The sequence below is a fragment of the Mustelus asterias genome, chromosome 4, assembly GCF_964213995.1.
Source record: "Mustelus asterias chromosome 4, sMusAst1.hap1.1, whole genome shotgun sequence".
NCBI classification, from domain to species: Eukaryota; Metazoa; Chordata; class Chondrichthyes; order Carcharhiniformes; family Triakidae; genus Mustelus; species Mustelus asterias.
The window spans coordinates 41,433,364-41,456,941 of record NC_135804.1 but is presented as its reverse complement, the minus strand read 5'-3'; the positions used below and the strand labels follow the sequence as shown (position 1 = coordinate 41,456,941).

Below are 23,578 nucleotides of genomic sequence, written 5' to 3'. Positions count from 1 at the left end.
TATTTTATTCCTCTTCTGCAATGAAACATTTCAGAGAGCACTATTGCTGATTGAATGAAAATTGAACTTGTTAACAGTCTTTCCAGTTTTGACTTAGAAATGCTATGGGACTCTGCTGTATGTTATGTAAGGTTAGTTTTAATGAATTCTGATATTAACTCTGAAGGAACAGCGAATGTCAAAGCAAAATGCCTCACCCTATATCCCTCATGTATTATTCTGTTAAAGGAGTAGATTTTGCTTAAGTGTATATACTATACTATTGAATGTACAATTTGCTGAAGTGTATACAATATTTAGCACACCACTTCACAGCTGCGTGGACTGGATATACCCCAGTAAATTGTATATTTAGGAGTTTATATTCCCCTATGCGCAACCTGAATTTTGCGCACTCCCATGTTTACAGGCAAGACAGATTTTCAATCCATATTTTGATTGAAAATGTGAATTGATGCACTAATAGCTCACTACAAAGAAAATTTCTTTGTATATCAAACATATTGGTGCATAATTACACATATCTGCCAAATCCCATTAGTGAATATTCAATTAAGCCTAAAAGAAAAATGTTTTCACACAATCAATGTGAACCGAGCCTTTAGCCGTGTGTTTTTACTTCATAGTAAATATTTCCACGATGACTTTTGGTGATTGTGATTTGTGGTATATTTAACTTGCAGTGCCATTGCAGATATCCCTCATTTTCTAAATAAAGGTTCTATGTAACCTCCCAAATCAATCCATGTTTTAATCAATTTAGCGAATTAACAACCTTGTTTACAGAGCCGCAAGTGAAGTAGTTATTTTATGCATCATTAAAATGTTTAATGTCTGGAACGTTTAGTTCTTTTGAACAAAGTGTTCACTGAGCAGTTGTTTATCTTTGCTATCAAATGAAGATTACCTGTGGAATTTTCTATCTGAGCACAATAACTGTGACATGGAACAAAATGGCTTGCATGATTCTGTAGTTCCAATATTTCCCACAACTCAACATTTAAAGCAGTTGCCATCCATTAGGAAAATGAATGAATCTTTTATACAGAGCAAAAAATCATTAAGGGGATAAGGGAACAACAGTGGTGACTAGTAATGGTTGCTTTAAGCATCACCGACACATATCTTAAATGAATGAAGATTTCCAGAATTATTGGTTGCTTTTGAGTTCCTTATATTGGTTTAATTATCGCTGATGTTATCCCACACAAATTGTATTTCAATTGATAATCCTTTGCACACACTTCTGTAAGATATGAATCATTAAAGAAATGCAATTTATAGTGTCCCTAATAGTCTTTGGGAAGCTGTCATGATTTGTATCAGCTGCTAGAATTACAGCAGATTTGTAATTAATTCTGAGGGATGACCAATAGCATGTTGTGGCTTATGATTTGTTTTGCCACAACTACATAACTGGTGAATTATGTCAACACTTGTAAAGGTTCTTTTCAAATTTATGCCAAACATTCATTTTCTGGGTTTTATAGTAATAGAAATAAAGTCTGTTCCTCAGGATGTCATTAACTTTGGGAGGCATGGTGGCACAGTGGTTAGCACTGCACCTCATAGCACCAGGGGCCCGGGTTCAATTCCAGCCTTGGGTGACTATGTGGAGTTTGTACATTGTCCCTGGCTTGAATTTTACCGTCTCGCCCGCCCCAGAAACGGGGTGGGTGAGGCTCGCAGAACAGCATTCTCAGTTGGCAGGATCTTATGAGCCTTGGGCGGATGAGGCGGTACAATTCTGGCACCCATGTCTGTGTGGGTTTCCTTCGGGTGCTCCGGTTTCCTCCCAGAGTCCAAAGATGCACGGATTAGGATGATTGGCCATGCTAAATTGACCATTAGTGTCAGGAGGATTAGCAGGGTAAATGTTTGGTGTTACTGTGATAGGATCTGGATGGGTTTGTTGTCGGTGCAGGCTCGATGGGGCAAACAGCCTCCTTCTGCTCTGTAGGGATTCCATGATTCTATGATAACTTAGAATTGGGCCTTATTTGAGTATGTTTTGGTTCCCATTGTGTAAAGTGTGATAGCATCAGGTGACAGGACGTGAACTGAATTTTGGTTCCTGATATTTTCATGCTTCAGTTCATGTTTAAGATGATGGGACATGACTGAAGCATGCATTTCATTTGAAAACACAAGATGGTTTTCTCCCATAGCTGTGATATTATGAGGAAGCAGTTATACTAAGCAAGACAAGAACAGTGGAAAAAAATCCTCTGCTTCCATGCATTTAGAAATGAGCAGGAACAGAAGGAAAATGAGAGATGCAGACTCGCTTGAATCAAAGTGTTGCTAATTTCTCATTTTAAATTGTGCCAAAAAATTAGTCGCAATCAGACTTCTCAATAATCCACCAGATAAAACCAAATCTTCCACTCAACTGAAGCAACGTAGAGAGATAAGGACCAAAGCAAGAACTAGCTTTCGAGGAGACCTGTCTCACTGGGATTGAATTAGTAATTAAGTGTATGTTTGGATTGTATTTACATTTTTCATTACATTTTGAGCTTATCAAAGCCTGGAACGTGAAAGGGAGTTTTTCCTTTTTTTTTTAAACAGATAATCAAAATCAAGCACTTCTCAGTCCCAGAGGCCTGTAAAGCTCTTCCTGAGTAACATGTATTGACAGCAACCTCTGAAGAGCATCCTTTATTGCAGCAGTGTACATTTTCAGCCATCCTTTGGGTTTGCTGAGTGAGCTGGACAATTTAGTACCAATTAGTGTGAGACTACGGATAGCTTTTCTGCTGCGGACATGGGCTAAGCAGCACACACAACTTTCGCTCAGTTACTTGGCGTATGATTCAAACGTGGGTAAACAAATAGTCTCCTATCCCAATGTCCAGCTCATCCAGCAAGTTAATTTCCAGCTCTCGTGGAGAATTGTTACTTGGGGAATTTCAACAGAGTCACAAAGTAATTTCAATTGGTTTTGTTAGATTACTTACATTCTTCATTTTCAATTGGAAGCTTATTATGTCATAAACGTCATTAAACAGACCATGCCAATGACAGCAATGACATAAGATTTCTTTTGTATTTATTAGACAACTCAAAGATAAAAAGTGATTGTCTTGCTCAGATGTTATCTGGTCAATCTCGTTTATGGGTCACAAGTGACACGAGAGATATCTGAACCAGTGAACTTGATCATAACTCAGTCTTACTTGTACAGATATGTATCGTTGTCTCATTACTGATCCTGACAAAGCTTCTACATTTAGTACATAAACTCTATAGGGTGGCACAGTGGTTATTACTGCTGCACCAAGGCCCGAGTTCAATTCCAGCCTTGGGTGATTGTCTGTGTGGAGCTTGCAAGTTCCTCTTGTCTTCGTGGGTTTCCTCAGGGTGCTCCGGTTTCCTCTCACAGTCCAAAGATGCGCACGTTAAGTGAATTGGCCATGGTAAATTGTCCGTTGGTATCCCAAGATGTGTAGATTAGGTAGATAGCCATGCTAAACTGTCCCATAGTGTCTCATGATATGAAGGTTAGGGTGATTAGCAGGGTAAATATGTGGGGTTACAGGGCTAGCTCCTGGGAGGGATGCTCTTTTGGAAAGTCGGTGCAGACTCGATGGGCCGAATGGCCTCCTTCTGCACTGTAGGGATTCTTTACAACAAGCAAAAGCCTTTCAGGCCATCCTATCCCCTCCTTCCCCAGACCATGCACTATATAATATTGCCAATCATCAAACTTTTCAACATTTATGCTTCTGCACAGCTCTGCCACTCAGTCCTACAGCCTTTCCCCAACTGCAGCTCGACAGGAACAATTGGGGAAGATATTTTTCGTAGGAACTCATAAACTTTCATTTCATTGAAACCAAGCCGAAAATTGAGCTTATTGTATCATGGGAGTAGTTAATTATCTCAAATTGTGCCTTATCCTTCCAGTCCTATTAGAATATTATATAATTCCTTTAAAATGGTTAAAAAATTGGATGACCTAATGCTTTTGTCTTTAAGGTCTGTGTCCAGTTAACATATTTCTGAACTTGTTTTATTCTTCTATCAACACAGGACCTGGGCCAAACACAAGTTCCCCAGTATCACCATGATCCGACCATGGGTATGAGGTCGGTTGTTCACATGGCAGATGTCAATCAAGCAGGAATGATGCAACATAATCAGCTGACCACCATTAACCAATCGCAGCTGAGTGCGCAACTGGGATTGAATTTAGGAGGTGGTAACGTGCCCCATAATTCTCCCTCACCCCCTGCCAGCAAGTCAGCAACCCCATCCCCTTCTAGCTCAGTCAATGATGATGACGCTGAGGAATTCAACAGGGTAAGTTCTTTGCTTCCCCGTACTCAAAAATACTTAGAACATGAATTTACTTCAAATTGTTCTGGAGTCATGAGCACGTGTTTTTAATTTATAATGCTTCCTGCAGCATGTAGCCTTCTATTTTAAAGGGATAATTCTTGCTGTTGTACTGAGGAACTTAATTATTTTTAAATAGTCGTAATTGTGATAGATTGACATTGTCCTGTGTAGTTTGCTTATTTTTCTATCCTTCCTGCTTGACTTATTTATGGAAGTTATTTGAGTTCAATGCAGGCAAACGAAAACTCAAGGTCAATAATTGCAAAGTCTCATCTGGGCAATTGCATAGAGAAAGTAAATGAAGAGTTCCATCAAATGTCACTGTTCATTTTCATAAGATAATTGCAATTTTTAAGTTTGCTTTGAGAGAGTGATATTTGATTAACTAATCTGCCTTGATTTGCTTTTGTTCTGTCAAGCACTTTAGAGATTGTTTTAAAGCCAGTTAGTTAATCCAGATCAAGAAAGCATTGCTACATATTTGATTGCCTAGAGCTTTGATCTGTTGTTGCTAAATCCCTGCATGATTCAAAAGTGTAGTGTATACTTAATGCCTAAAAGACATTTGATACATTGTAAACTTTTGATTTATCTAAGACTAAACGTACAAATATTTGTTCTTTCAATTTTTACCTTTGTTAAGGAACATTAGAGTCCTAAATGAATCATCATTTTTTTTCAACACAATCTAATCAAAGAAATAGGTTTCGGGCTTACAATTTTAATCGCCTTGAAGTGAGCACTTACTGTAACCAACAATTCTCATGTCCTGCTTCAGGTGAGTGTTGAGAAACGAGCTGCAGTGGATTCAGGAAAAAAACCCAAGACACCAAAGAAGAAAAAGAAGAAAGATCCCAATGAGCCCCAGAAACCTGTGTCAGCGTACGCTCTATTCTTCAGGGACACGCAAGCTGCCATTAAAGGACAAAACCCCAATGCTACGTTTGGAGAAGTTTCCAAAATTGTAGCATCCATGTGGGACAGTCTAGGAGAGGAACAAAAACAGGTGACTTTTAGATGCTTTGTACAGACCATGTGTAAAATGATGGTCAGTCAGATCTTTTGCTGGGTAAATAGATGTTGACAATATGGCTGGGTTACATTAAGTTGACTTATTTGTGTCACAAGTAGGCTTACATTAACACCGCAATGAGGTTACTGAAAAAATCCCCTAGTCACCACACTCCAGCACCTGTTTGGGTACACTGAGGGAGAATGTAGCATGGCCAATGCACCTAACCAGCACGTCATTCGGATTGTGGGAGGAAACCGGAGCACCCAGAAGAAACTCATGCAGACACAGGGAGCATGTGCAGACTCCGCGCAGAGAGTGACCCAAGCCGGGGAATTGAACCCGGGTTCCTGGCGCTGTGAGGCAGCAGTGCTAACCACTATGCTACCATGCCAGCCCATGCATTACATGTATAATGGGCTGGATCTTGCTGTGCGATTGAGAGCAAAACTGTCAGCAATCGCTGTCATTATGCCATTAAAACTGCTAGCAATTCTGGGAGTCTATGGATGCTTAGCATAACATGGGGGCTAGATTTCCCTGTGCCCTCCGGAAGGAAAGTTAGCCGTCACCCAAGGCACTATAAGGAAGCCTGTATGCAGCCATACAACATTTACTTCTGGTGGGCTAAAGGAGAGTGGCAGTTCCGCCCCTCAGGGAGAGAATGTCCTGACCTTGAGTGCTGCTGGCCAATTTAATTGATTGGCACTTCCAGCCATCCCAGAAGTGCCAACACCCAATATTGGGAGCTGCCAGTACTGCAAGCAGCTCCACGATGAAGAAAGGATTGATGCCAGAGCCAGGTAAGTCGGGCCTTTTTGGTGGTGAGGGGGGATCGAGCAGCCTGTGGGGGGTCTCTGGGGCTGAGGATGGGGTGGCTGGTTTTGGAGGTCAGGTGAAAAAGAACAAAATGGAGTAATATCTTGGTGGAAGTGCCACTGATGCCCACAGGGCATGCCCTGAATGAGGCGCCTCCCACTTTCCTCCTGTCTTTTTTCAACATGTGCTCAGTAAATGGACTGCCTACCTGTCCATGTTTTTGGCAGTGTAATATTCCCGTTGGTTGGCTTGGTTCCAAATTCCATTGACCCCGAATTATTTATATTAAAAATGACAGACAGCATGCTAATTTCAGAGCCAGCCCACCCACCTTTTATGGTGGACAACTTGGGGGGTGGATGGGAAGGTAGTGGGCTCAATGCCCCTTGTATTTTAGTTGCCCCCTCCCCCCCGCCATCCCAACGAAAAAACACCCAGCGGCAGTGGTAAAATCCAGATGTTACTAACAGTAATTCTGTGTTTTCCCCAGAGGGTGTATTGTTGAGTCTATCCCTTGCCCCCACAAAACACATACTGAATCAATAAATGAAAACTTTTTAAGCTGTTAGTCTTGCTATTTAAAAAAACAACCTCGAAAAAGGACACCTTCTTGAATGAGGTATAAACCGGGCTTTTAACAGTGTACTAACCCCTTACAGGGCCTGAAAAGCGAATGTTGGGTGGGGTTCTCCCAAAAAGCTTCTAAGTGCCGAATTTGCATAAAAACTGGAGTAAATACCACTGTTCTTTTTTCAGTGGGAGTTTCAGAATAAATCTCCTACATTCTATGCACTGCAGAGTGCACTAGCTTGAATCTTATTAAGAAGCTATTCCTGCTGGAGAAGCCGGCAGCATAGCACTGAGTGGGCCACTGCGCATGGGCTAATCTGTCATAGCGGAGATCGGCACATGTGCAGTAGCCCTGCACTGCCGGCCTCTCGAACGCTGGGCAGCTCGATCTCTGGCAAGCTCCGATCCACATCCACTCTGTTGGCCCGATCTCTACACCACCGCCCCCGCACCACGGCAGTCCTGATTTCCCTGTCGCCCCCGATTGCTCTTCTCCCTCCCTCTGTCTCTAGCGAGTGCAGAGTGGCAGCAGGGCCCCCACCCCCACTGATCTCCCCCACCCCCTATAAGCCCACCAATGGGCAGTGCCAAGATGTCCCCTGGGCATTGCCACTTTGCTCCTTGGGCAGTGCCGAGGGCCAGGCTGGCAGTGCCAAACTGGCAATGACCAGGGGGCACTCTCCCTCCCTCCCCTTACTCCGACCTCCTTGGGGGGCCTCGATGGCCCCACTGCACTCCAGCGGGGTTGGATCACCAGCTCCCCACTAGTGGGGAGCTATTGTAATCCCCGCTGGAGTGAAATACTCTTGGAGTCGGGGGGAGACACTAGCGAGCCTAGAGACTTCAGTCCCGGAGATGCGCAGAGGCCATGGCACCCAGCGGTAAGCCCACGGCACCCTACGGGAAGCCTACTACATGGCCTCCATTTGAGTCTCCCAGCTGGATTGCTAAAGCAGCACAGCGGGTGTGGAGAATCGTCACTGTTATATTTGTGGAGTATTTAATTTCTATTTTATGATAAATGAAAGTTCCACATTTTTTTAAACGTTTACTGCTCGATTGTTGTGGGCAGTTTTTCAAGGTTGGCACCAAGTGCTGTTACTTCACCACTAGCAAGAAATTTAGCCCAGTAAACAAACAGTCAAAGGTAGGATTTTATTGGTCGGTCATTATACAATTTCTTTGCATTTTTCATTTCAATAAGGTCAAAAAAAGGAAAATCAGCTGAAGTGTATAGGTGTTAGTCTGACATTGCCCACTTCACAATATTATCACAAAAACTTAAAACTAACCCCAAATTCACACCATTTTGTACTTTCTTAATCCAAGTAGCTAACAACCAGAAAAAAAATCAGAACACCACCTGATCTTTGTTCAATCAGGTTCATAACCTGCTTTCATTTTACTCTTTCATTCTCCACTTCTCTTTTTTTGTTTGTTTCTTTTCATCCCTTCCCTCTGTTTCCTTTCTATATTGTTCTGCCACCTTTTTCCTATATTTCTCCCCTCTTACGCCTGGATTTTCATGAGTTGGGATGTCTTCGGAGCCCTTCAAAAATAGTCAGTGGGTCCTGATTCCAGAATTCCTAACCCCATTCCCAGGTTGTCCGATTTTTGTGAGTGCCTTTTAAAGGGTACGGACTGGTTCCTATCACTTGTCTATATTCAGCACTCCCAACTTGGATAGCTCCATTGCAAGGATAGGCATGTCCTATTCCTCCACAATTTTCATGGAGTCAGGCCAGGTTTTTAAAGAACCGTGGTTCATGGTCCCTAGTCTGCATGAGGGATCATTTAAAGGGTAGGTTCAATAAATCCGCCTCGTGCCCCCTTTGTGAAGCTATGCCCTTCTATCCAGCCCCTAAGATCCCTCATGCCCCACAAACCAAGCTATGGCACTTCCATGCCCATTGACCCACTATACACTGTCTAAAAACAATTAGTCCTATAGTGAAAGTGAGATGTGTAAAGAAAAGCTTTAAAACATTGCTTTCTCCTATATTAAAAATAAATAATTTCAACACAAATTTCATAAAAGTGTCAATCATCTAGACTCTTTAAAGTATTAGTAACAATAGGCGCAAACCATTGAAACCACTTAATCTTGTATAAATAAACATTGTGAAATTGATAGCAAAAGTCAGAGAGCCTGAGCTATCAACCAAGCAATGTTGTCTTTGAGGTGCATGTACTTCAACAAGAGTAATAGTTGTCTGGGCTCTCAGCCAAACATACATAATGAGGCTTTTTAAAAACATTTTTTACACATCCTATTGCCACTATATGGTTTTTCTAGGCGATGTATAGTGGGTCAATGTGCATGGAAGTGCCATGACTTAGCATGGGAAGCATGAGAGGCACTGGGGTCTGGGTGGAATGGCAGAGCTTAGCATGAGGGATTGGGTGGGGGTCATATGGTGGCATGAATGGGCTACAGGGAGTGTTTGAGAAGTGAAGACTGGAGGGCCTTTGTGTTGCTTATTTTAACTGGGACAAAGTCCCATATCATGGCACCTGAAAGCCCCCATGACTGCCTCCAAATTCTTTGCTGGGTCAACTAGTCCAACTCCAGCCCACAGCTGTCCCCAGCAATGAAGATCCTGCCTTTGCAGGCTCTTTCTCCCAAGGCAGGTGGACCAAGCCGGGAGTTTTCCTGACTCCCACTCTGGGATGAAAATCCAGACCTTACTTTTTCTTCCTGATTCCTATACCTATCTTTTATTCTGTGGCCATTTTTATTTTCTTCCAATTTCTAAGAGATATTTCCCCTGACAGGTAGCTCTGTGAGAAAGTGCCAGCTATTTTAAGGTATCCAGTTTGCAGTGCTGCGCTTTGCATTTGATTAAGTCCAAGAACTTTGCAAAGGTGAAACTTGTCTCCTCCCTTATCTGACGGCAACATCTTCGAGATTCCGTTCCAATTTCCCATCCTTCACCACCCACAAGCTCAACATGTCTATAACATAGCTAACCCTGAGCTTACCCATACTAAATTCAGTTGCACCATCAACTTCATATTCCATCTGCTCTCATTCTCCCCCTCTCTCAGTCTCCCTCTCTCCCACTCTCCCCCTCTCTCTCTTCCCCCCTCCTTCATTCCACTGTTGATGGAAGAGTCTTCTTCTCTATTAAGCAGCCAACTCTCTAACCCCATCACCTCTCCACTTCCCCCCTACTTTAAAAAACATCTCAAAACTGTACTTTAAATCAGCATTTAGCTACCCCCCCCCTTATTTTTTTTACCCTTCATGTTCAAGTGACCCATTTCCATTCCTTGGGTCCCATTTTACTTTAAATCTGATATTTAGCAGCAAGTTGTTATTGTTAAACATCAGAGGGGTTTTTTCTGAAGATCTGCAAGTTGCATAAATAAAAATCCCCCCATAAGCAAAGGCTATAAAATTGCTACACGACACCCTGAAATATTTTTCTGCATAGTTTTCTTGCAAAACTAATAAACGTACAAGGTTAATAATTGTATGAGAATTTTAACCTTCAAAATATCTGTTCTTGCATGCAGGTATACAAAAGAAAAACCGAAGCTGCGAAAAAAGAATACCTAAAAGCACTTGCTGCATATCGAGCAAGCCTTGTTTCAAAGGTAATCTTCTAAATGTGCATGTTGAATGTGGTCTGTTTATTTATGTGGGATTCATAATAGGTAGTGGGTTACTACTGGAGTCAAACTTAATTAAAATATCACAAATCACATAACAGAATTTGGTTTTATGTCACAAGTTGGAGTATAAAGTGAGTGATAAAAATGCTGTGCAGCATATATTGAATTTGTCATTTGTCAACTGACGAAATAAAGTCACTGCAATAATTTGTGTCAAATTCCATCTCCAAAATCTGAGGAACAAAATATGCTTTAGTTCAAACAGAATTGAGCAAAGACATGATATCGGCCAGTCATGTGTCAGTGGTGGCACTTTTGCATCCAAGTCAGAAGATTGTACGTCAAGCCCACTGCACAGGTTTGAGCGCATAATCTAGGATGAACCTTAGTGAAGTACTGAAGGACTGCTACACTGTCCTTCAGATGAGATGTTAAACTCATCTCCTTCCTCAGCTGGACTTATAATGTCCCGTGAAAGTTTTCAACGAAGACCAAGGTCAACCATAAACTTACTGAATGGTGGAGCAGGCTCAAGGGACCGAATGGTCCACTGTTACTCTTAATTGTATATTGTTGATAGACAAGGGAGTCAGGGTATCATGGGTAGACAGGAAAGTAGAATTGAGATCCCAGTCAGATCAGTCACAATCTTTTCAAGTGGTGGAGTGGCTTAAGGGGCTGAATGGCCTACTCCTGCTCCCGATACATATGTTCGTATCTTCCATTATTCAGCCCAATCTTTATCCCTCAATCGATTTCACTGAAACTGATTACCCACTCATTGCTGTTTGTGGGACCTTACTGTAATTACCTAATACATATCTTGCATGACAACAGTGACAAAGCTTCACAATTACTTCAACGGGTGTATAGCATTTGGGACGTCCTGAGGTCACGAAAGATGCCACATGAATTCAAGTTCTTTCTTTTCTTCCATAAACATGATGCTAATGAGGTTCAATCAGTGCTGCATTATTACACCCTGTGGCACACCTGCATAACTCATTTTTATATGGGTCTGATCAACCCATGGGAGCAGGACGTAGGGTCTGGCAGGACTGGATAGAGTTTTAGGGTCTAGTGGTATTTTGAGGGTGATTTGAGTTGAAGAGTTCTGGAGCTCTGGGAATATTGGAAAATAAAGACCATAATACTTGGCCAAGAGCTGGTAGAGACTTTTGAAAGGAGACTGCTGATTCTTAATGGTTCATTTAAATAGTGTTGCAAAGAATTGGAGAGGGTCAACGATGTAATAGAGATGGTGGGGAATTAAGATTCACAACTGTTTTAAATTCTGTACATGCAAATTTCCTGATTAACCATCCACTTAATGCATTAATTTTCCAATTTGTAATCTGTCTTATCGAAGGTTCAACGTGCTGGTACAGCTACTTACTTTTTCAGTGTATAGAGTTTTGTCAAATTATTTGAGAGAGATTTACAACTAATATCAATGCAACCATTATTTGGTAGTTAGGAAAATGTTAAATATCACGAGTACAATGGTTGGAAGTGAATGCACTGGAGCCGTAAGCAAGGAATGGAGAATCAATTGGAGTTCTTTCAAATAATTTGTCTCAGAAAATAAAAATTTAATACCGAAAGATTAATTTTATTTGACAGTATTTATTTATATTGCCCATTACCACTTTCTCTCATGAATGGACACATTAGAAAAGTTATCTCGGTAATCTGATTTTTCTTCAATAATTGTTTGATCAGCACCTGTTGTTTCAAAACATGAAAAAGCAATTGATTAACTACCACATCCGTTATGCCAATAAAAAGATTTAAAATATCATATTTGCCATAGGCTAGTTTATGATTTCCATACTATTCCACTTCCTGATTAGTTTATATTTGATCTAATTGATATTTATCACAGCATGTTATTGATATTATCTGATTTTCATTACTGTTTTATATTACATGGATGGCTGAGTTATTTTCCTTCACAGTAATGTGATAATGATGCATAAGATCAACTTACCAGATGACTAGCCACATCCATAATGCGCCTTAGAATTGATAGAAACTGTATTCCACTGACATAGTTCTATTTAATCTTTTCTGAATTAAAAGGAAAAGTGGCTAAATGTGTTTACCCGTAGCTAATCCAACTTCATCTTGCCAACTCCTCCTTCCCTATTTATATTTCTCCATTTTGTTTGCTAAATACTGGAGCAAATTTTATGTGGTGATTTCAGCGAGGAGTTCTCCTTGAAACTTGCCCTCATCGGTGTAGGAATCAATCATTTGGAATTGTGGACTTCCTCTTTTTGCAAGTCATCTTATTGTGTTATGGCACAAAAATGATCATTACAAATGCAAAAGGAAAAGACAGCCCATGACAGCATGGTAGCACAGTGGTTAGCACTGCTGTCTCACAGCACCAGAGACCCAGATACGATTCTGGCCTCGGGTCACTGTCTGTGTGGAGTTTGCACGTTCTCCCTGTGTCTGCGTGGGTTCCCTCCAGGTGCTCCAGTTTCCTCCCACAGTCCAAAGATGTGTGAGTTAGGTGGATTGGTCACGATAAATTACCCCTTAGTCTCAGGGGGACTAGCAGGGTAAATATGTGGGGTTATGGGGATAGGACCTGGGTGGGATTGTTTTCGGTGCAGGCTCGATGGGCCGTATGGCCTCCTTCTGCACTGTAGGATTCTATGATTTATGTTTTCAGTTACCTTTCCTTAAAAAGTGCTGTCGTTGTTGCATGAATATAGAGTGTTTTATAGAAGTTCGAGTGTGTTACTTATTTTAAGGTTCTGGCATTTTGTTCTCTCTGCAGGCTGCTGCTGAATCAGCTGAAGCTCAGACCATGCGATCTGTTCAGCAGACTTTAGCATCGACTAGTCTCTCAACTTCCCTCCTTATGAATCAGTCACTTTCCCAGCATGCATCTGTCTCAGCATCAACCCAGACACTGCCAAGGGCAATAGCCCCCAAACCAATGAGGTTGCCCTTGCAAGGCAATCAGCTGGTGGCATCAGTTACTATCACACCAAACATGTCCACAAACATTGCTACGCCCATGGGGACCTCCATGGTCCCCACTCCACCTTCACCCCAGCTAAGCCCTCCCTTGCAGCCCCAGCAACACCAGATGCAACAGATGCAGCAACATCAATTGCAACACTTTCAGCAGCATCAAATGCAGCAACAAATGCAACAGCAAATGCAGCAACAGCAAATCCAGCAGCATCAGCACCAAATGCAGCAGCATCAATTGCAGCAGCAGCAGATGCACCACCAAATGCACCAACAGCAAATCCAGCAGCATATGCAGCAGCAGCTACAGCAGCAGTTGCAACAGCAGCAGATTCAGCAGCAGTTACAGCAAATGCAGCTACAGCACATGCAGAAACAGCAAATCCAGCAGCTGCAACAACAACAGCAGCAACAACAGCAGCAGCACCCATCCCAGCACTCGCCACCTCAGCATTCCCCCGTGGCCTCACAGTCAGTGGTGGCCTCACAGATCACTTCCCCAGTCCCCACACGCTCAAGTCCACAGCCAGCCCAGCAACAGCAACAATCGCCACTACAAACCCAGGCCCAGACCCAAGTATTGCCACAGGTCAGTAACTTTTTAACATGAAAACTTCCCAGCAAAACAAGGTGACATGTCATTTTAAGCTGACATGACTAATATTCTAAAATGGACGAGATCTGAAAGATTGATGAATTTGGTGTATTGATGACCTCAGATTCTTTGTTATAAATAAATAAATATGTACTTCAAGATGCGCTTTGTCTTGTGGTAAACTGATCCAGCATGGATTTTTTTCATATCAATTATGCACATTATGTTGATGTGAGGCTGAGCTTCGGATAAAATACATTTTCTACAGTGACACGTACCCTTATATTTCTTTGAAGAAAATGTAAAACAATAATCTGACAGACTTAAATTAAAGCCAGAATTTTAAATACACATGGCAATTGGTATGGTCAAATTTAAATATTTAACACAGCAAAGATATATTTTGCCAAAAGGTGACTGCAGAATTAGATCAGTAAGAAAAGATTTACATTGACTAAAAAAGCTTTAGATTAATCGGTGACGTCTAATAAATTATTCTGTATAGTTATGGATTTTGGACTAATTTGCCACATTCCATGTATGTTTTTAGAATTAATACCATTTTTACAATTCTACCACATCAATGCAGAACTAAAATTAAAACTAAAGTTGCATAAGTAGACAATGTCAGCTCTCAATGGCAGTCACACCACTTGGGTGATACCAGCCAACAATCAGAAAGGGACCAGAGTCCATGAGATGCATCATTAGCATTATTCTTGGGAATAACTGTTTTTATTCACTGGTGGGACATGAGCACTGCTGGCTGGCCAGCATTTATTGTCCATCTGTAGTTGCCCTTGAAATTGAGGGCAGTTGAGAGTCAACCACATTTCTGTGGCTCTGGAGTCACATGTAGGCCAGACCAGGTAAGAACGATAGATTTCCTTCCCTAAAGGACATTAGTGAACCGGATGGATTTTTCCGACAATTCGGAAAGGGCGGCACAGTGGTTAGCATTGCTGTCTCACAGCGCCAGGGGCCTGGGTTCAATTCCCAGCTTGGGTCACTGTCTGTGTGGAGTTTGCACGTTCTCCCCGCATCTGCGTGGGTTTCCTCCGGGTACTCCGGTTTCCTTCCACACTCCAAAGATGTGCCAGTTAGGTGCATTGGCCATGCTAAATTTCCCCTTAGTGTCCCGGGATGCATAGGTTAGAGGGATTAGCGGAGTAGATATGTGAGGTTGCGGGGATGGGGCATGGGTGGGATTGTTGTCAGTGCGGACCTGATGGGCTGAGTGGCCTCCTTCTGCGCTGTAGGATTCTATGATTTCTATGAGTTGTGATTCATGGTCATCAGTAGATTCTTAATTCCAGATCTTTTTTATCGAATTCAAATTCCACCAAATTCGAACCCAGGTCCCCAGAACATTAGCTGAGTTTCTGGATTTACAGTCTAGTGATAATACCACGAGGCTATCACTTCCCCAGATAACAACTGGTATTGGTCTTTCCTTGTTGGGAACTCAACAAATGTATTACAGAAAGGGAAAAGCTTACTGGATTCAGTTCAGTCATCAGAAAGTCCTTCATAATTCATTGCTTTTGATAGTCCTTTCACACTCATGGAATGAATCCAGTGGATAATGCACTTATTATCTGAGTCTGCAATCAGATGACAATCGGGAAAGTGCAGTTACACTATGTACTTGTAAGCTGGTTTGCAAATGTATCTGCTGTCCTATCTCCAGTGACCAGTGTTAAATGGAACAAAGAGTCTGAAATGAGTTCAGTTGACCTGAAGCAGGAATTGAATTGTAACTCCAATTGGTGAGAGATTCTATGTGCCTCACGTTTTATAAACAATACTTTTCCATTGAACTCGCTTGTGTAACATTGAACGCAATTTTTTGTTGATAGTCCTCCCCAGTCATCCACAAAATATCCAAGTGCAATATGTTGCTCTTGCAACCCACCATCCTGAATTAAAAGATATTCAGAAATGTATACATACAAATTAAAAAATACTAGGAAAAATCAATGGATAGAATCATAGAATCCCCACAGTGCAGAAGGAGCCCATTTGGCCCATTGAGCCAGCATCGACAGCAATGCCACCCAGGCCCTATCCCCGTAATCACACATATTTACTATACTAATACCCCCGACAGTAAGGGGCAATTTAGCATGGCCAATCAGCCTAATCCTTTGGAGTGTGGGAGGAAACCGGAGTCCTCGGAAGAAACCCACGCAGACACAGGGAGAACGTGCAAACTCCACAAGGCTGGAATTGAACCCGGGTCCCTGACGCTGTGAGGCAGCAGTGCGAACCACTGTTGCCACCATGCTGCCCAGATGACATGATACCCACTGCAGATAACGCAGCAATGTTACAGTTGGTAGATACTAAGTTTTAAAAGTGGGGCTCTGATTATTAAAGGACAAACATCCATTGCAAAGAATTGTGTGTTCTTCTAAATAGAGCAGAGTAGTACACAATCTTATCAGTTGTCTACTTTCTCACCAGTAAATTAATCTGTAATTTGTATTAATAGCATTGAGAGAAAAAGTACTGAGCACCTTTGTGCATACCGCCTGTGCACAGATGGGATTAGCAGTTCACATTATTTCATTTCTCATCCAAGTGCTTCAGAAATGAGGCTGCCATCGTAATGTTTTCTGGAACAGCATGGCTGCCGTCCCCAGCTGTCTCCAGTGATTAATTACAGCATCTGTCCTGTCAGAAGCTATAGTGAAGAAGTCTGGTTAAAATTGCAAATGAGTGCTGGCAACAACCTTAAACTGCTGATGATAAAATGAAAATTAAAAACAGCAAGTGTCATGCATGACTGGAATCCCAATACACACCGGGGACATGCTATAGTATGTGTCCATAGCTACCAGCTATTAGTTATAAACAGAAATTAAAATAATGAGCGCTCAGAAAATAGCAGGTATTGTGTTATGCCTGGACTATGTTGTTTCATTGATAAGGAAACATGTATTTTTCTTGTGTTTTGCAACTGTTTCAGCATTTTGATTCTTGTGTGCAAATATTTAATGGTGTCTTTCTGAATGTCTGATTAAATTCTGAAATCCATTGCTTGGAATAAATTAGATGGGAAGAAGAGAGAGCTTTGTGTGTGAAAATTATCTCCTCCAATTTACATTTCATCTGCTATCAGAAAATTAATATGAATTGGACAATGCTGCTGTATAAAGATAATTCAGCGCAAATCAGCTTTTGTATTTTATTGTCAGGTATAATTACAGTTTTGTCTTTTGACAAAAGAGTAATATGATTCATATTTTAATTTGTTTATTTTTGGCTATTTCAGAAATTAAAGTTTGTGCGACTCTTTCCACCCTAGGGAAATTAGGCGCCACAAATATAAAATTATAATGTGATATCTCACTTGCATGAACACACGTTTTCTATCCCTTCATTGCCTATTCATGGCACACGTATTTTAGATGTTAAAAATGCATAATCACGTAAAAGAATAGGATGCGTTTCAGATCTTTTTTAACTCGACGAAGTTTAAATTAATTTTACTTGTTTCCATGGAATGCGGCAAGACAGCACACCAGGCTCTTTCCCATGGCGGTGGAGAGCTGTATCATCATTCCCATTAAACAGTTCTGACATTAGTTGAATGAACACCAAAAGTTTTAATTAAAGTTGGCACTAGGTCATTAATCACTAAGTTAGAGTAAAACAACCCCAGTGACTGTATGCAACATAATTTCAGTCGGCCATTATCACCTGATCCATTGATGTTTGCGGTATTTTGAGACAGATGGATTAAATATCTCAGGTTTAACCAGTGTCTTCTCCCTTGCTCCATTGAATAGTCTTTAAGCATTTGAAAGGCCTCTTTTCTATTACCCACTTCATGGAGTAGTTTGCAGCACTGGACTTGAGTATAACCTTTCTTGCCCCTTTGTTTGGCTTTTGTTTTGTAACAGCTGTTATCATCGTTTTTGGTCAGCTGTGATTGCTGGAGGGAAAATAGGGCCAGATGGTGTTTTGCTATGCATGAATGGAGTGTTAGAGTAGTTTGGACTGAATAGGCCACGATTGAATGGTGTCTATGCACCACCTGCCCCCTTAGCAGCAGTGTTTGGATCAGAGTAGCATGATCTGTCTTGGACTTAGTAGGTTGGGATGGGAAAAAATAGAGAACTTTGTTGCATTTAGCCCATATTTATTGATCTGCCGTGTGGGCAAGAGCACAGTGCAGTGCACAGTCAATTTGACTTAATTGGATATGACACCACATGTACATGTAATCTATCATTGCTTTCTTTCAATACAGGTTATCTGTTTGTTTCCATGGCGACGTGGTATTGTCATTATGTAGTATCAGATAAAGGAAGGAGGCAGGAATATATTTGAGTTGTGTGTTTTTGCTTTTGTTAGTCTTTTAGTAATTATGTTGCATGCAACAAAGATGCATAGAATGCAATTCAAAAAGTGTCTCCACCCAGTTTTCCAGCGCTAACATTGCTTTGTGAAAATGCAGAGGGAGGATAGCACACTTGAGCCACATACTGTTGATCCAATTAAATTCTAAGATTAAAGCGTGCAAAATGGTATTTTTACTCATTTTTAATTTGAATTGTAATTACCAATTATTGTGTGGAATTCACAAGGACAGGCTTTCAGAATATAATGCTCTTTTGAGATGGCATTGCCTAAAATGACCCCTCTTTAGCTGCAGAGTATTTTGCGTCTCTAATTTGTATGCAAGCCTTGCTTGCCCTTGTCTGTTGGAAGCCAAAGTAAGTATAATTTTCTTCATTCCTGTATCCACAGGTCAATCACTCCCTTGAAAAGAATGATTGTGAGTTCTGTTACTATGTATAAGGTTTAGTGCTTGACCTTAGTATTCAGAACCGAGGCTGGCTATTTTCTTTATTCCCTTTCATTGTGTAGACACTGTGCTTATCATGAGGCTGGAGCAGGGGGCAGTTTCACATTTGGGGTATGAAGGCAAGCTATTAGGACTGAAAACACCTCATAGGAACCCCTAGTTAATCATTGCAGGAGGGGTTAGTACCGTTATTCCCTGCTGACTATTGATGATTATTCCATGACATTTACATCTCGATTGAGCACTGCAGAGTTAGATAAAGTTCTCCGGCTCTTTGCTATCCACCACAGAACCATTTAAAACATTGGATTAATTAGAAAAGATTCGCCTATTTAAATAGTTTTTAACTACTTCCAGACCTTAACACCACCTCCGCCTGAAGTCCAGCCTTTCATCAGCTCTCCCCCACCAGCTCCTGTGGGTGCTACCACTCTAATACGATGCATGAGGACTGGCTGTACAAATCCACCAATCCAGAGCGTGGAGTGGGATAATGAATACTGTAGCAGCGAGTGTGTAGTTAACCACTGCAGGTAACATTTCACATATACCTGTTTTATCAGCTTAGTTACTTTATCTAAAAAAAAATGTATTTTTCCAAAGACACACAAAGCAAACATGATTCCTGTGCAGGCATGCACAAATCTCTCCATTTGCAAAACAGTAGTGGTAGGAGATATTTAACTGATATTTTTGGTGGAAGCTCATTTGTGGCTGGAAATCAGGATTAGGCAATACATTTGATTATATTTTGAACATAACTCTATGTAGTGGTCTATATATCCATTTTCATTATGCCAAACTGGATCTCAGTCATCAATCATGTCAATTTAGAACAGAAAACACTGCTTATCCCATCAAGTATAGTGATGTACAGGAAGATGAATCTTCTGAATACACAGACATGTGTTCTTCATTGATGAAGCACAGATCATTCTGGTGAAACAATGCTTTTTAAAGATGGAAGTTTACTGATCTAGGGAATTTAGAATGGACGGAGGACTATAAACAGCTGATGCATTATATGGGATAATTCAACGTCCACCAACTAATCTGGTGGATTTTGAAAATATTAAAACGTCTGTTTCAGCCAGTGCAGTCATTCACACAGTAAACCATAATGTACTTGTGATGCATTGTAGTACTAGGGTCACTGGAGCTGTTTACATATCTATCATTCTGCCTGGATGTGAACATGAATTTCAGCTCTTAGTTCGTTGTGCCATTTAATTGCGCCTTTTTGTTGTAACCCGGAATAAAAATACATAAATGTCTGACCTCTTGAGTGGTGTACATGGTACTTCTGAATGTGTACATATTTTAAAATTCTTTGGATGCTGATATTTTCTGCACATCCTATTTCTAGGCAATGAAAATAATGATACATATGCTGGTGTTCACAGACTTTGTAATTCTTTTTAACCATTAGTCATGGAGTATGAAATGTGGGAACAACAAGCAGAAAGAAACATTGGACTGGATGTCACTTTTTGATGTTTTTTAAAAAGAAAAGCTATTTTGCATTTTGTGATGTTCTATTGAACAGTGACTCCCAGTTAAAACTTCCATGTGTTATGAAAATTACACTTGAGGTGCTTACGGTGTAAATCCTATTTTACCACCACTGGTGCAGCCTCTTTGCCAGTTTTTTATCCATAAAACACCAACCTGTGAACAGAGCATTGAAAAATTACAGAAGATTCCACTGAGGAGAGTGTTGATGTCTTTAGTCTGCTTCCTTTATCCCCCTTACAGGAATTCTATTTACAGATTTGAAATTATAAAATGGGTAACGGGATTGTGGTAAGATTGGGAAGCAAGTCTGCCAACATGCAGCCTTTTGTCTGAAATATTCCTCGCGAGTTCGGATCTGATAAAGGTTAAGATGCATGTTGTCACTAAAACCTAATTTCAACTCTTTGCTGAAATGTCATTTTCATTCACATGTTCAGATTGATTGGCAGCAAAAAAAAAACCCTGAAGTTTAATCATCTATAACTGGTCTTGGAGTACATATTACAATGTTAAGATTGTTTTTGTCTACTATTGTTTGAGTGCCGCAGCGAGTTTAAAATCTTGTGTCTTCTGTAGGGATATCTTCATGGCGTGGGTTGCCTCTCGTAATCAGAGCAGCACTGCTTCTGTGAAGTGAAGATTTGCCATCGATGTTTTTGCAGCCAAAACTCGGCATTTGTCAGACAGACTGCCAAGAAGATGTTCTGAAAAGGCAGGCTGACATGCTTTGTTCCCTTGTAACTACATGGGCACAGACTTCAGAAGGCTTTCCAGTGACAGGCTGTACAGACTTTCTTTAGGCCCACCTGCCATTTCTTGCCAGTGCCCGGAGAGCTAGCAATTTTACATTGTGTAATGTAGCTTCAGATGATTATTTTGTTTGACATGAACTTAAAGGGCATGGCTTTTAGTAAATGACATGCCTCTGCATGATTGCTGAAGACTTTGAGAAGACTCAGATGGGGAAAAAAAACTACTTTTCTTTTATGACGAGTGATGTCATTGTGACCAGTTGAGACATAGGGTACTGAGTGAAGCATAATACTTAAATGGAATGCTAACTACATTTTCCGTCACAATAGCTCGAATGCTTTTTAATGGGTTAAAAGAGAGTTATGATTTTTTTTTGCTCAGTAATTGTTTCCATTTTACAAATTGTACACAATGACCAAGTTTAAGAATATTGGTTTCTCAGATGTAATTATTTTGTAAGTTTTTAAGAAACCAGGTTCATCATGTAATAAGCGACCGTGTGACACCCCGTATAATAACATCTTCTCCACTGTTAGTTTCATCTATTTGTCCTGCAACCAAAAAGAGTTATTTTACTATGTACTGTATTGTAGGAATTGCTCTTTGTACGGCAATTTCTTAGCATAGTGTGCTCAATTTAACTGTGCCTCCTTTAAAGGAGAGTTGTGTATAAGGCCAAATGCTTTAAAAAAGCTCCTCTTTAATGCAGTAGTCAAGGTAGGGATGGCTAGCAAAATAGCCTGTAAACCAAAATCAATCATGTTTAATATTTTTACTTTGGTTTGTATTTAATTTTTTTGTATTAAAATTTGTGGTCTTATTTAAGATTTAATTATTGAAAGCCGATAGTTGACGTATTACCAATTGACATTTCAGTGAAGCATAAGTGTTTCTCCATTCGGAAACAAAATGTTTTCTTTCTCTACTGTAACTGATCTTTTAATTTCTTTTATTTTGGCTGTAATAAAAGTGACATGAAAATACTTCCGCGATGATGTTTCATGAATCCAGTGAACGATGAATTTTCCCTTGTGGATTGCAGCACAGTGCCATTTTCCCACAGAATAAGTAAATACACAACAGCATGGTGGCACAGTGGTTAGCATTGCTGCCTCACAGCGCCAGAGATCAGGGTTCGATTCCTGGCTTGGTTCGCTGTCTGTGTGGAGTCTGCGCGTTCTCCCCGGGTCTGCGTGGGTTTCCTCCGGGTGCTCCGGTTTCCTCCCACACTCCGAAAGACGTGCTGGTTAGATTCATTGGCCATGCTAAATTCTCCCTTAGTGTGCCCGAACAGGTGCCAGAGTGTGGTGACTAGAGGATTTTCACAGTAATTTTGTTGCAGTGTTAATGTCGGCCTACTTGTGACACTACTAAATAAACTTTAAAGAAGGTACTTCAGGATATTACAATGATTGATGTGCCACAATCCACGTAGGGCAACTGAACGCACATGACCTGGACACACTGCATGCTTTAAAGTTCAAGATAGTAACTGTCACATTGAGACTCTAACCAAGCGCTCGGAGCCAGTTGTTTTCTTCAACCAAAGTAAAAATTTGGAAAGAGATTTCATTCTGAAAAGTCCTGGGAATGTATTATTTTGAGGGAAGTTGCAGGCACTCCATTGTGTTCATTTGTAAGCAAATACAGACCGAAAAAGGGCAGAAGTTTATTTTAGTTTAATTAGGGCATCATGATCGGCCCGAGCTTGGAGGACCAAAGGGCCTGTTCCTGTGCTATACTTTTCTTTGTTCATTGTTCTAATGTACTAACGCCAATATTATCTTGATAAGCAGGAATTTTAACAGATATGGACCCAAGGTGCTCCACCCATTTAAATCAGTCAGTGTGAATCATAGAATCATAGACTCTACTGTACAGAGAGAGGCCATTCGGCCCATCGAGTCTGTGCCGACTACAATCCCATCCAGGCCCTATTCCTGTGACCCCACACATTTACCCTGCTTATCCCCTGACATTAAGGTCAATTTAGCATGGCCAATCAACCTAACCTGCACATCATTGGACTGTGGGAGGGAACCGGAGCACCCAGAGGAAACCCATACAGACATGGGGAGAACGTGCAAACTCCAGACAGGCAGTGACCCAGGCCGAAATTGACCCTGGGTCCCTGGCGTTGTGAGGCAGCAATGCTAGCCACCGTGTCGCCCCATGTGTTCTAGAGAAAGCCCACAGTTTTATTTTTAGGGGGGAGTTTTTACGGGGAGAAGGAGGGCACATCCTGCCTTAGCAAAAATATTGTAACACGCTGTGAACCATTGCCATCCCCCTCTGGAATTATTCCCCTTGTGCCCGAGCTGCCCATCGGCTGAGCACCTGATTTGCCAACACTGCACAGCCACAGAGCTGGAGTGAAGTGCCCATTAATGTTTGTATCTCACCAGCTGTATTCAAAAAGACCCAAGCCTGAAATACTGCAGCGGGTGGCAGAGCCATTCTGTTGCCTCAGTAATGGTGACCATGATAACTATAATCGATTGTTGTAAAAACCTTTCTGATTCACTAATGCTCTTTAGGAAAGGAA

General features: G+C 41.1%; 1 protein-coding gene across 1 annotated transcript in view; it reads left to right on the top strand.

Annotated features, from left to right (window-relative positions):
- The window catches only part of tox3 (TOX high mobility group box family member 3), a 116,492-nt gene extending 94,482 nt beyond the window's left edge, over nt 1–22,010 (top strand). Inside the window, exons 4-9 of the mRNA XM_078210260.1 lie at nt 4,036–4,305; nt 5,123–5,350; nt 10,265–10,345; nt 13,155–13,943; nt 19,123–19,298; nt 20,857–22,010. Coding sequence (XP_078066386.1) covers nt 4,036–4,305; nt 5,123–5,350; nt 10,265–10,345; nt 13,155–13,943; nt 19,123–19,298; nt 20,857–20,917 — 1,605 coding nt within the window. The 3' untranslated portion in view covers nt 20,918–22,010. The remainder of the gene's footprint in view (nt 1–4,035; nt 4,306–5,122; nt 5,351–10,264; nt 10,346–13,154; nt 13,944–19,122; nt 19,299–20,856) is intronic.
- Nucleotides 22,011–23,578: the final 1,568 nt, after the last annotated feature.